Source organism: Phyllobates terribilis, unplaced genomic scaffold (assembly GCF_046119375.1).
Source record: "Phyllobates terribilis strain yellow unplaced genomic scaffold, ASM4611937v1 Scaffold_4__5_contigs__length_816908805, whole genome shotgun sequence".
In the NCBI taxonomy this organism is placed as follows: domain Eukaryota; kingdom Metazoa; phylum Chordata; class Amphibia; order Anura; family Dendrobatidae; genus Phyllobates; species Phyllobates terribilis.
Window position 1 is genome coordinate 57,514,285 of NW_027362764.1, and position 12,443 is coordinate 57,526,727.

The window sequence follows — 12,443 nt, forward strand, 5'->3', positions numbered from 1 at the left end:
AATATTTTATTAATTTTTTTTTTAATAATTACTATATTTTTTTTTCAATTTTTTTTCATTTAATACATATAGTGATTTACACGTATTTTTTTTTTAAGTTTTTAAAAACCTTTTAGGATTTTTTTTCTTCACAATTTTTTTTGTATTGAAGTATATCGTAAATTATTTTTGTCTTGAAGTATATCGTAAATTATTTTTGTCTTGAAGTATATCGTAAATTTTTTTTGTACTGAAGTATATGGTAAATCTAGTGGTCTTCAACAGGCAGGACTGGATAGGAGCAATATGATGGCAGACACAGGGGCCTTCAATGTGTGACCACCACGCAGCCAGGACAGGTTTCCATGTGGACTAAAGCCATACAATGAGGGTGGCACAGTGGCGCAGTGGTTAGCACTGTATGGTGGATCAGTGGTTAGCACTGCAGCCTTGCAGCACTGGGGTCCTGGGTTCAAATCCCACCAAGGATCTGCAAGGACTTTTTATGTTCTCCCCGTGTTTGCGTGGGTTTCCTCCGGGTTCTCCGGTTTCCTCCCACACTCCAAAGACCATACTGATAGGGAATCTAGATTGTGAGCCCCGATGGGGACAGCGACGATAATGTATGTAAAGTGCTGCGGAATATGTTAGCGCTATATAAAAATAAAGATTATTATTATACAATGACAGCAAGCAGAGGTATTCTAGATGGTGAAGAATTGATATAGAAAGTATAAGAGAAGGAGTAACTTTATGGGCCGAGGCTCTGACACCTGGACACATGCACTTGTGATACTTAACCTTGAATAATAATACAGTTCATTTCGCTTGGGGGATATGTAAACTTTCACAATATAATTTCCTGTATATTTCCGCCAAGGACGGTGCCAAAATCAGATCCCATTATTGCAGGGCGCTGTAAGGTCAGTCACTAATTACTGCAGGGCAGGTCCTAATGTGCCCAGAAATAACACGGTGTCCATGAGCATACTCCAGCCCAGTAAGGAGAACTCAGCTCTTGGATTTGATGTGCTGGAAAAAGTAAGAAAAAAAAAAAAAATGGCCAAAGTGTAAGGCTCCGGAGGATAGACGACCGGGTCAGAGCAGATCTTGTGGATTGTTACCAAAAATGGTCCAAGGAAGGACAATTGTTGAACCAGCAACAGGCTCGTGGATGCCCACATGGAGAGGAACGGCTGGTCCGATGACACCTACCTAACTATTACGGGAGTGGGATTCCTTAATGGCTGTGGCCTCTCACACCGCAGGAACATGACAGAGATAAAGGTGACAACTTGTCTCCAAATTCCCCAGATTTTGATCCAATCAATCATCTCCAGAACGTGCTGGAAAACTAGTCCGAGACTTTACCGGGGGGCCTTACAGGATATAAAGGGTCTCCTGCTAACATCATGGTGCCAGGAACCACAGGAAGTATTCAGACCCCTTTACATTTTTCACTCTTTGTTTCATTGCAGCCATTTGGTAAATTCTAAAAAGTTCATTTTTTTCTCATTAAAGTACACTCTGCACCCCATCTTGACTGAAAGAAAACAGAAATGTAGAAATTTTAGCAAATTTACGAAAAAAGAAAAACTGAAATATCACATGGTCATAAGTATTCAGACCCTTTGCTCAGTGTTGAGTAGAAGCCCCCTTTAGAGCTAGTACAGCCATGAGTCTTCTTGGGAATGATGCAACAAGTTTTTCACTCCTGGATTTGGGGATCCTCTGCCATTCTTCCTTGCAGATCCTATCCAGTTCCGTCAGGTTGGATGGTGGACGTTGGTGGACAGCCATTTTCTGGTCTCTCCAGAGATGCTCAATTGGGTTTAGATCAGGGCTCGGGCTGGGCCAGTCAAGAATGGTCACAGAGTTGTTCTGAAGCCACTCCTTTGTTATTTTAGCTGTGTGCTTAGTTATTGTCTTATTGGATGGTGAACCTTCGGCCAAGTCTGAGGTCCAGAGCACTCTGGAAGAGGTTTTCATCCAGGATATCTCTGTACTTGGCCGCATTCATGTTTCCTTCAATTGTAAACAGTCATCCTGTCCCAGCAGCTGAAAAACACCCCCATAGCATGATGCTGCCACCATGTTTCACTGTTGGGATTGTATTGGACAGGTGATGAGCAGTGCCTGGTTTTCTCCACACATACCGCTTAGAATTATCACCAAAAAGTTCTATCTTCGTCTCATCAGACCAGAGAATCTTATTTCTCATAGTCTGGGAGTCCTTCATGTGTTTTTGAGCAAACTCTATGCGGGCTTTCATATGTCTTGCACTGAGGAGAGGCTTCTGTCGGGCCACTCTGCCATAAAGGCCCGACTGGTGGGGGGCTGCAGTGATAGTTGACTTTGTAAAACTTTCTCCCATCTCCCTACTGCATCTCTGGAGCTCAGCCACAGTGATCTTGGGGTTCTTTACCTCTTTCACCAAGGCTCTTCTCCCATGATTGCTCAGTTTGGCTGGATGGCCAGGTCTAGGAACACTTCTGGTGGTCCCAAACTTCTTTCATTTAAGGATTATGGAAGCCACTGTGCTCTTAGGAACCTTGAGCAATGCAGAAATTCTTTTGTAACCTTGGCCAGATCTGTGCTTTGCCACAATTCTGTCTCTGAGCTCCTTGGGCAGTTCCTTTGAGCTCATGATTCTCATTTGGTCTGAAATGCACTGTGAGGTCTTATATAGACAGGTGTGTGCCTTTCCAAATCAAGTCCTATCAGTTTAATTAAACACAGCTGGACTCCAATGAAGGAGCAGAAACCTCTCAAGGAGGATCACAGGGAAATGGACAGCATGTGACTTAAATATGAGTGTCTGAGCAAAGGGTCTGAATACTTATGACCATGTGATATTTCAGTTTTTCTTTTTTAATAAATTTGCAAGAATTTCTACATTTTGTTTTTTTCAATCAAGATGGGGTGCAGAGTGTACTTTAATGAGAAAAAAATGAACTTTTTAGAATTTACCAAATGGCTGCAATGAAACAGAGTGAAAAATTTAAAGGGGTCTGAATACTTTTCGTACCCACTGTAATACTGTGAGCTCCCCTCCCCCCCGTTCTTCAATTCATCACCTCCCTGTCAATCATTGTCCTCTGGGGACAGAACTGGGTACCCTGAGCTATCAACCTGACATGGCTGAGCTATAATGTCCTGTCCCTGGGATCTACAACCACTGGACAAGTCCGAAGGAGGTAGTGATTCAGCCTCCCCATGAGTGTTACCGACCGGTCATTCTCCCCACACCTCCGATGCCTGGAACACCCAAAATTAAAATAAAATATGATTATTCTTTGCGATTCTCCACCCGTTAATTTAGGGAAGGCAGTGGCGTCCGGATAAAGGAAAAGTGCAATTTTTATTGTAAAATCTCACTATAAACGTGACCCTTACCAGTCACAGTGATGGAGGCAGGAGACGCCACTTCATGGTCTTCGGACTCGGCGCTCCACACGTGCACTTTGGAAGAAGACTGACGTCTTCCAGATTTGTCCAGCAAGCCGACAACATGGCGCCCGATAGTCTCCTCTACGGCGCCTGTCGTCTTCACAACCTCCAGCAGAATCTTCAGTAGGTGTTTATTGGCCCTCTTCAGGCTTTTCCTATAAAGAAAATTACAAGGCACAAATAATTAGGATAATAACAGGCAATAAAGAAAAATGACAAAGCAAAGATAATAGGTTATAACATGTATCACGAAGTAGAACATTCAGGCTGTCTGCAGTCACCACTAGGGGGAGCTAATAAACTTACTGCAGACAGGTTTATAACGGCATTCAGTGGATTTTTCCTCTTCAGCTCCCTCTAGTGGTCATTGCAGGGATTTATCATTTAAAAGGAATTTATCACCAGAACCCTTCTCTGTTTATGCTTCAGACATGACAGAAAAAGGGAAAGAAAAATGGTTTGGCCTTGCTATTTAAATGAGCCAGTCCTCTGCACATACATCGCTGGTCTTGCTCCCAGCAGAGAGGTGGAGCTGCTGAACCTGGGCATAATTGTGCAATAAATATTAACGCAAAGCACAACAAAAGCTATAGTTAGAAATGTATTCCGACCCAAGACATTTATGATGTCCTTGCTTAATTGTTCCTAAAACTATAACTGTTTTTGGGGCGGTCACTGATTACCAGGCATAGCGCTACGCAGTACATACAGTTGTGGCCGTGCCTGGTACTGCAGCTCAGTCCTGTTCAAAGAGGACCTGTCACATAGTCAAAAGAGTTCACCAGCGATCTGGAGAAAAATTGGTATCAGAGCTGAATTAATCCCCATTCATATAGGATAGGTAATATCCGATACCGCAAGGACTGCCACTGATCCCAAGGCTCTGAAATGTCCCGTTGGAATGGTGCGGTGCCGCACATGCAAGCATGGGGCTGCCAAACCACAGCAGCAGTCCTATGGAGAATAATCGGCTCCATCTTATGGAGCATTTCAGAGCCCTGCTAGGGAGCATGGGGCTCATTAAGCATTGCTGTGGTCCCTTCATTCTCAGGATTGCTAGATATCGTTAAAACAAAATACATAGAAATCTTGCAATAATCACACTGGCCACTAGGGCTTTTTTTTAGACTAACTTCATGCTGTTTCAGGAAACAACACATGTACATAGCAACAATGGTCAGACTCAGACCATATCTTTGTATTGAAGCATCTAATGAGCGTGTGCAATGGACATTATGAAGACGGGGGGGCGCGGGGTCAGCTTTGACATCACCTATTGTGATTGGTGGAGCCTGTGTTATCTGCTATGTATACAGATATTGCCTATCACTATAATCCTGCCCCTGCTGATAAGGAAACTGCTGAAAACTCTTCCAGAAAGGACAGGAAGTACGAGTCTAAAAAAAAGCCTCATTGGCCATTGTGAAAAAGAGGATTTTGGGTGCTCGCCATCAATCCCTTTCTCGGAGCCTTCATTGGGGAATACAGAGGACCATGGGTGTATGATGCTGCCACTAGGAGGTTGACATTATGTAAAAAAGGATGGCTCCTCCGCAGAAGTATACACCCACCCAACTGGCACAAAGCTAATCAGTTAGTGAGAAAGCAGTAAGAGAAGCAAAATATAAAAAAAGTGTAAAAAACTCAAACACACAGAAAGGGAGAGTGCTGTGTCCCCCAATGAAGGCTCAGAGAACGGGACTTTACGGCAAGTACCGAGCCGTGACCCCGGAGGGGGGCGTTCTGTTCTTTGTCTAATACGCTTCCAGAATAGCGGACTGGATCCAACGAGCAATGGTAGCTTTGAAACCCAACTGACGGACATAATGGCTACAATGGATACACAATTTCTGTTTTGCTGCTATATTGTATTGACGCAATGATTTTGTCATGCTATACGTTTTTAACTTGTTTTGTCTAATTGTGATTGGTTTACCTTGCACCTGTGTCCAGCAGGATAGGACATATAATGCCAGTTCCTTGCGGGTTTTTCTTCATGCAATGATTAAGAACTTATAGTTCGAAACGCGTTTGCTGTTCCTTCCCAAGGTGGACTTTTTAGATATTTTTTCATGACCCAATAAAACATTTGGTTTTAGAAGATTTGCTCAGCTGGAGTTTTTGCTTTTTCATATGGTTGCACTGCTGGTTCCGTGCTGCGATCTTCTAGGTGGGTGAGCTGATTTTTTTTCTTTTTCCCTTTTGCTATAAAACCTTTTTGCATAGTGTCAGCAGCACACACCCATGGTCCTCTGTGCCCACCAATAAAGCGATAAATTGCAAGAAATTACAATATTTATTAAAAAATAAAAGTACTAAAAAAAAAAAAAAAAATACTATACATGTAACAGAAATTTCAATTAAACAACAGGTAATTTTCTGATGTTAGTTTCCCTTTAAAGTACAATATTTTAGCAAATTTAAACATATAATTAAAATGTATTGGGCGGGAAGAGGGGGCTGGCGATACAGACACCACAATGGAGGTCCTGAGCCGTGTTGACAGGCTGATGACTGATGTGACATTTCCCTGTGTGATCACATATAAAGCCTCCGAGCCTGCGGCCAGCAGCTGCCGCCAGAGATAAACCCGGCTGAATACGCAGATCCACAAACACCCAGTACAAAATCAACTTTATGCAAAGCTGAATAAATAACAGAATAAGGAGATATTGCAGGAAAACTCAAGACACCGGGTGCAGGGAGGGCGGACGTGTACTGAGCTCCTGGAGATAATCCTGCGTCTATACAGAGAGATATGGAGCCTGAAACGCTGACAAGGACTATATCCACCTTTTTATTGCTCCAGTGCATCAAAAAAAAAAATAATAATAATTAAGCAACTGTGCAAAAAAAAAACAAACAAAAACTTAATTTAAAATCTATTTATTTGGCCTGATTCATTATTACATTTGCGATCGTTTTTTGTCGAATTTCTGGTGTTTTATACTTCTTTTTTTTTTTTTTGCCCCAAATTAATATTTCCATTTGTGCCCTTTTTTACGTATTTTATGTGTTCACCTGTTTTTTTTTTTTTTTTGTTTGTTTCTCAGTTCAAGACTTTTAGGGTTTCCGGATGATTTCGCCTGATCATTTGCGACTTTTAAAAAAAAAATCAGCAAATTTGTGGCAAATGTACACGATTCCACCTCCCCACACCCTTCCTGGAGTGATTGTATGAATATCAAGGATTTTTGCGAGGATCCGAAAAAAATGCGACTTTTGACTCTAAAAGTTGCAAAAATAGTTGTTGTTTTTTTTTTACTTTGTGCAAAATTTATAATCCATGTGTGCCCTTTTGACAAATCTGGCCCAATAAACATCCACAAATACCCAAAATACAATAGGAAAAAAAAAAGGAAAAAAAGAGGTACTTACCCTTGAATACTGCTCCTATCATTAATATAGGAAAGGGTTCTTTACGGTAAAGGGATGTACAGGATTAATTACTTCCAGAAACAAATATGACGTCTGGGCATTGTCTGGGTATTGCAGCTGAACTCTATTGAAGTGAATGAGCTGCAATACCACACACAACCTGCGGACAGGTGTGGCGCTGTTTTTTTTTTGGAAAAAAATCAGACAAAGTTTTTCAAATCCTGGAAGGTGTCTTCCCGTCGATTACACAGCGAGGTGTAAGAAAGGCTGAACTTCACCTAAATATAAAATTGCTAATAAAAAATGTTCAGAAATGACACTGACATTGTGTCTTACTGTCCAATGTGACATTGTAAGGTTTTGTAGTAACCTCCAGGTCAGTCACTTCTGACTTTTCTTAAACTTTTTACCATCATCTCAGAACATTCTCTGTCCGCTGTGAAGACTGGATATTCTTTCCAGGTCCCGTGTAGGTTTTATAAAAGGGCTTTTCCATCTTACAAAGTGATGGCTGAGCCCAGGGATAACTCTACTATCACAGGGGTCCTGTTCATAAGATCTTCACCTGCCGACTCCAACTCAAAAATATCTCCCGGATCCACACATTCCTCAACCATGAATCTGCAAAAACACTAGTGCTCGCCCTCATCATCTCCCACCTCGACTACTGCAACCTCCTGCTCTGTGGCCTCCCTTCCAACACTCTGGCCCCCCTCCAGTCCATCCTCAACTCTGCTGCCCGACTAATCTACCTGTCCCCCCGCTATTCCCCGGCCTCTCCCCTCTGTCAATCCCTTCACTGGCTCCCCATTACCCAGAGACTCCAGTTCAAAACCCTAACCGTGGCATACAAAGCCATCCATAACCTGTCTCCTCCATACATCTCTGACCTAGTCTCCCGCTACATACCCGCACGCAACCTCTGATCCTCACAAGATCTCCTTCTCTACTCCCCTCTTATCTCATCTTCCCACAATCGCATACAAGATTTCTCCCGTGCTTCCCCCCTACTCTGGAACTCTCTACCCCAACGTATCAGACTCTCGCCTACCGTGGAAACCTTCAAAAGGAGCCTGAAGATCCACCTCTTCCGACAAGCCTACAACCTGCAGTAACCACCGCTCCACCATACCGCTGCACGACCAGCTCTATCCTCACCTACTGTATCCTCACCCATCCCTTGTAGATTGTGAGCCCTCGCGGGCAGGGTCCTCGCTCCTCCTGTACCAGTCGCTGTCACATTGTGTTCAAGATTATTGTAATTGTTTTTGCTATGTATAACCCCTATTCACATGTAAAGAACCATGGAATAAATGGCGCTATAATAATAAATAATAATAATATCCTAAGGGTCCGTTTACATTATGAGATATGCGTGCATTAAACGGCCATATTTACCGAACGGCGGCAGCTTAATAGCCTGTTTAGACATGGCCGACTGTGTAAGAATCCACGAACAGAACAATCAGCAACAGATCTTTCAGTGCGCATAGGCTGCCAATGTTCACGGCAGCACAAGTCTTGTTTACACAGGATGATGTTGTGACGGGTGTGTCAGAGGTGACAGTCGCCCTGCAGTTGGTTGCAGGAGATCTCTACGTTTGGCATTACAGACATCTTCTTAGAGACTGTCTCTAGGGCCCAGTGGCTACCTCCCTCTGGCTAATTAGCTCCCTGGCCGGGGTGTATAAATACCTGCTGTGTTTCAGAGGGATGTGCTGGCGATATTCATTACCATTTGTGAAGCTTTAGGAAGAGCAGTACTTCGTCCTCTCTTGAGCTTGAGGACATATGCGCATTTGTGTGGAGTCGTCTAAAGCTAAGCAATTTCCCCCTGTTTGTCTATCCTTGTTGTCTACAGAGTTTAGTGGAGATCGACTAGTGCTCATCTCCTCCCTTCCCTAGCCGTAGCCATATGCCAGGGAAAGACAGAGCGAGGCATGCGTGCGGCGATTGGTGAAGAGCCAATATAGGGACAATAGGGGAGACAGAGTGACGCTAGATCAACCAAGGAGGTCTCCACTCCCCCCTTTCCCTAGAGTCTGGGCTCCCTTTCCCTCTTCCCTTTGTGTTACACTAAGTCTTTCCCACAACTTGTGTGACAAATGTGCTGCCGAGGATGATGATCATTTCACCAGACGAACAAGCATTTTGCTGGTTCGTCAGCCTGTTTACACTTGACTATTATCGGGAAACAAGCGTTCCTGATAACGGATCTGTGTAAATGTACTTTAAGAGGCTTGGTTGCAATTTTTTATGTGCAGGGGCTAGTCGGGAGCATGAATTCACAGCGATAAAAAAAGAAAATGCAAAGCTATATCAGCAGTGTGGCCCCTTCAAAAGAAGGAGAATAAAAAAAAAAAGCAAAAAAAAATCAATAAAAAAAAATCAATCCAAACTTAAAAAATAAAAAAACATATATTTTGGTTTTAACAAGCCTACCCGGCCAAACCAAAACAGGTTCAGCAGGTGTCCCAGCGCCCCCGCACTATCTATAATAAAGCCTATAATTCACTTTTTCTTCTCCTGAGTTGTAAGTAAATCCACTGCAAATTGCTTCACATCAAAATCACAATGAAAACGTGAACAGTAGTTGAGAATCCAACTTATTCCAAAATCCAATCTCGTTGCATTCAGACGGCCATAACAAAACTTTTTTTTGTGATTAATCATCATTTTAAGACGTAAATAATAGTTTCTATTTTATATATTTTTAGCGAAATGTGCAGAAAAGGTAAATCTTTATTTTTATGTTGCTCCCCGAACATCCCAAGTTACATTTTAAACCAATTTAAGAGGATATTTATAGACATTTATTTCCTAAGAATTCTTGTAATAAGAGTTTATATAAATATATGTATATTGTTCTAAAAGTTTTAAAAAAAATTTTTGTAAACTTAAATTTTTTAACTCTAACGTTGACTTTTTTTTTAATAATATTATATCAATAGTATATCAACAATAAGCATTAAATCAACAGTTCTGGGAATGAAGCTCAGAGGACAGATGATTCCTTCTGATGCCGCCATCAAAAGTGATCACAAAATCAGAAAGGAAGTGGGCCTTCCTTTATCTCTGAACTAATTATCCCTGTGCTGTGACATCACTGTGAGTATTATCCCTGTGCTGTGACATCACTGTGTGTATTATCCCTGTACTGTGACATCACTGTGTGTATTATCCCTGTACTGTGACATCACTGTGTGTATTATCCCTGTGCTGTGACATCACGGTGTGTATTATCCCTGTACTGTGACATCACTGTGTATATTATCCCTGTACTGTGACATCACTGTGTGTATTATCCCTGTACTGTGACATCACTGTGTGTATTATCCCTGTGCTGTGACATCACGGTGTGTATAATCCCTGTACTGTGACATCACTGTGTGTATTATCTCTGTACTGTGACATCACTGTGTGTATTATCCCTGTACTGTGACATCACTGTGTGTATTATCCCTGTACTGTGACATCACTGTGTGTATTATCCCTGTGCTGTGACATCACTGTGAGTATTATCCCTGTGCTGTGACATCACTGTGAGTATTATCCCTGTGCTGTGACATCACTGTGTGTATTATCCCTGTACTGTGACATCACTGTGTGTATTATCCCTGTGCTGTGACATCACTGAGTATTATCCCTGTGCTGTGACATCACTGTGTGTATTATCCCTGTACTGTGACATCACTGTGTGTATTATCCCTGTACTGTGACATCACTGTGTGTATTATCCCAGTGCTGTGACATCACTGTGTATATTATCCCTGTACTGTGACATCACTGTGTGTATTATCCCTGTACTGTGACATCACTGTGTGTATTATCCCTGTGCTGTGACATCACTGTGAGTATTATCCCTGTGTGTATTATCCCTGTGCTGTGACATCACTGTGTGTATTATCCCTGTGCTGTGACATCACTGTGTGTATTATCCCTGTGCTGTGACATCACTGTGTGTATTATCCCTGTACTGTGACATCACTGTGTGTATTATCCCTGTACTGTGACATCACTGTGTGTATTATCCCTGTGCTGTGACATCACTGTGTGTATTATCCCTGTGCTGTGACATCACTGTGTGTATTATCCCTGTGCTGTGACATCACTGTGTGTATTATCCCTGTGCTGTGACATCACTGTGTGTATTATCCCTGTACTGTGACATCACTGTGTGTATTATCCCTGTACTGTGACATCACTGTGTGTATTATCCCTGTGCTGTGACATCACTGTGAGTATTATCCCTGTGCTGTGACATCACTGTGTGTATTATCCCTGTGCTGTGACATCACTGTGTGTATTATCCCTGTGCTGTGACATCACTGTGTGTATTATCCCTGTGCTGTGACATCACTGTGTGTATTATCCCTGTGCTGTGACATCACTGTGTGTATTATCCCTGTGCTGTGACATCACTGTGTGTATTATCCCTGTGCTGTGACATCACTGTGTGTATTATCCCTGTGCTGTGACATCACTGTGTGTATTATCCCTGTACTGTGACATCAGTGTGTGTATTATCCCTGTACTGTGACATCACAGTGTGTATTATCCCTGTACTGTGACATCAGTGTGTGCCTTCTCCCTGTACTGTGACATCACTGTGTGTGTTATCCCTGTATTGTGACATCACTGTGTGCCTTCTCCCTATACTGTGACATCACTGTGTGTATTATCCCTGTACTGTGACATCACTGTGTATTATTTCTGTACTGTGACATCACTGTGTGTATTATCACTGTACTGTGACATCACTGTGTGTATTATCCCTGTACTGTGACATCACTGTGTGTATTATCCCTGTACTGTGACATCACTGTGTGTATTATCCCTGTACTGTGACATCACTGTGTATTATTTCTGTACTGTGACATCACTGTTTGTATTATCCCTGTACTGTGACATCACTGTGTGTATTATCCCTGTACTGTGACATCACTGTGTGTATTATCCCTGTACTGTGACATCACTGTGTGTATTATCCCTGTACTGTGACATCACTGTGTGTATTATCCCTGTACTGTGACATCACTGTGTGTATTATCTCTGTACTGTGACATCACTGTGTGTATTATCCTGAACTGTGACATCACTGGGTGTATTATCCCTGTACTGTGACATCACTGTGTGTATTATCTCTGTACTGTGACATCACTGTGTGTATTATCTCTGTACTGTGACATCACTGTGTGTATTATCCCTTTGGTTGGATTTCCATTGTTTGCATTATTCCCATTATAATGTTATTTGGAGTCCGGCCATGATTTTCTTTTTTCTGTCGGAGGTCACAGTGATGATACCTCCACTTACTGGTTATGGATAAAGGCATATCCATGAGAATACTTAAAATCCATGTAAAATAATAAGATGAAAAGTGGGATATTCTCTTTTCTTATAATACAGGTACCCCCTCCTGTATTCAGTTGCAATGACAACTACACTGGGAACTTTTCCCACCCAGAAACGTGACTGTCAATTTTTTTTTTCTAAACAAACATCTAAATATTTCCACACGGACACAAACAATGATCTAAGGAGGTCGGGGAAGTCACAAGTGTGACTAGAGTTTCCCTTTAATACATTTTCACAACAGAGCCTCGGGTATCATGTCTGTGCAACATCGTCAGAGG

The 12,443-nt window shown here is 42.2% G+C and overlaps 1 protein-coding gene across 8 annotated transcripts in view; it reads right to left on the reverse strand.

Moving 5' to 3' along the window:
- AKAP9 (A-kinase anchoring protein 9) overlaps positions 1-12,443 on the reverse strand; it is a 200,529-nt gene that overhangs the window by 95,025 nt on the left and 93,061 nt on the right. For all 8 annotated transcript variants that reach the window (XM_073677388.1, XM_073677390.1, XM_073677392.1 and 5 more), the window contains one exon: positions 3,376-3,584. In XM_073677388.1, the coding sequence (XP_073533489.1) occupies positions 3,376-3,584 (209 nt within the window). The remainder of the gene's footprint in view (positions 1-3,375; positions 3,585-12,443) is intronic.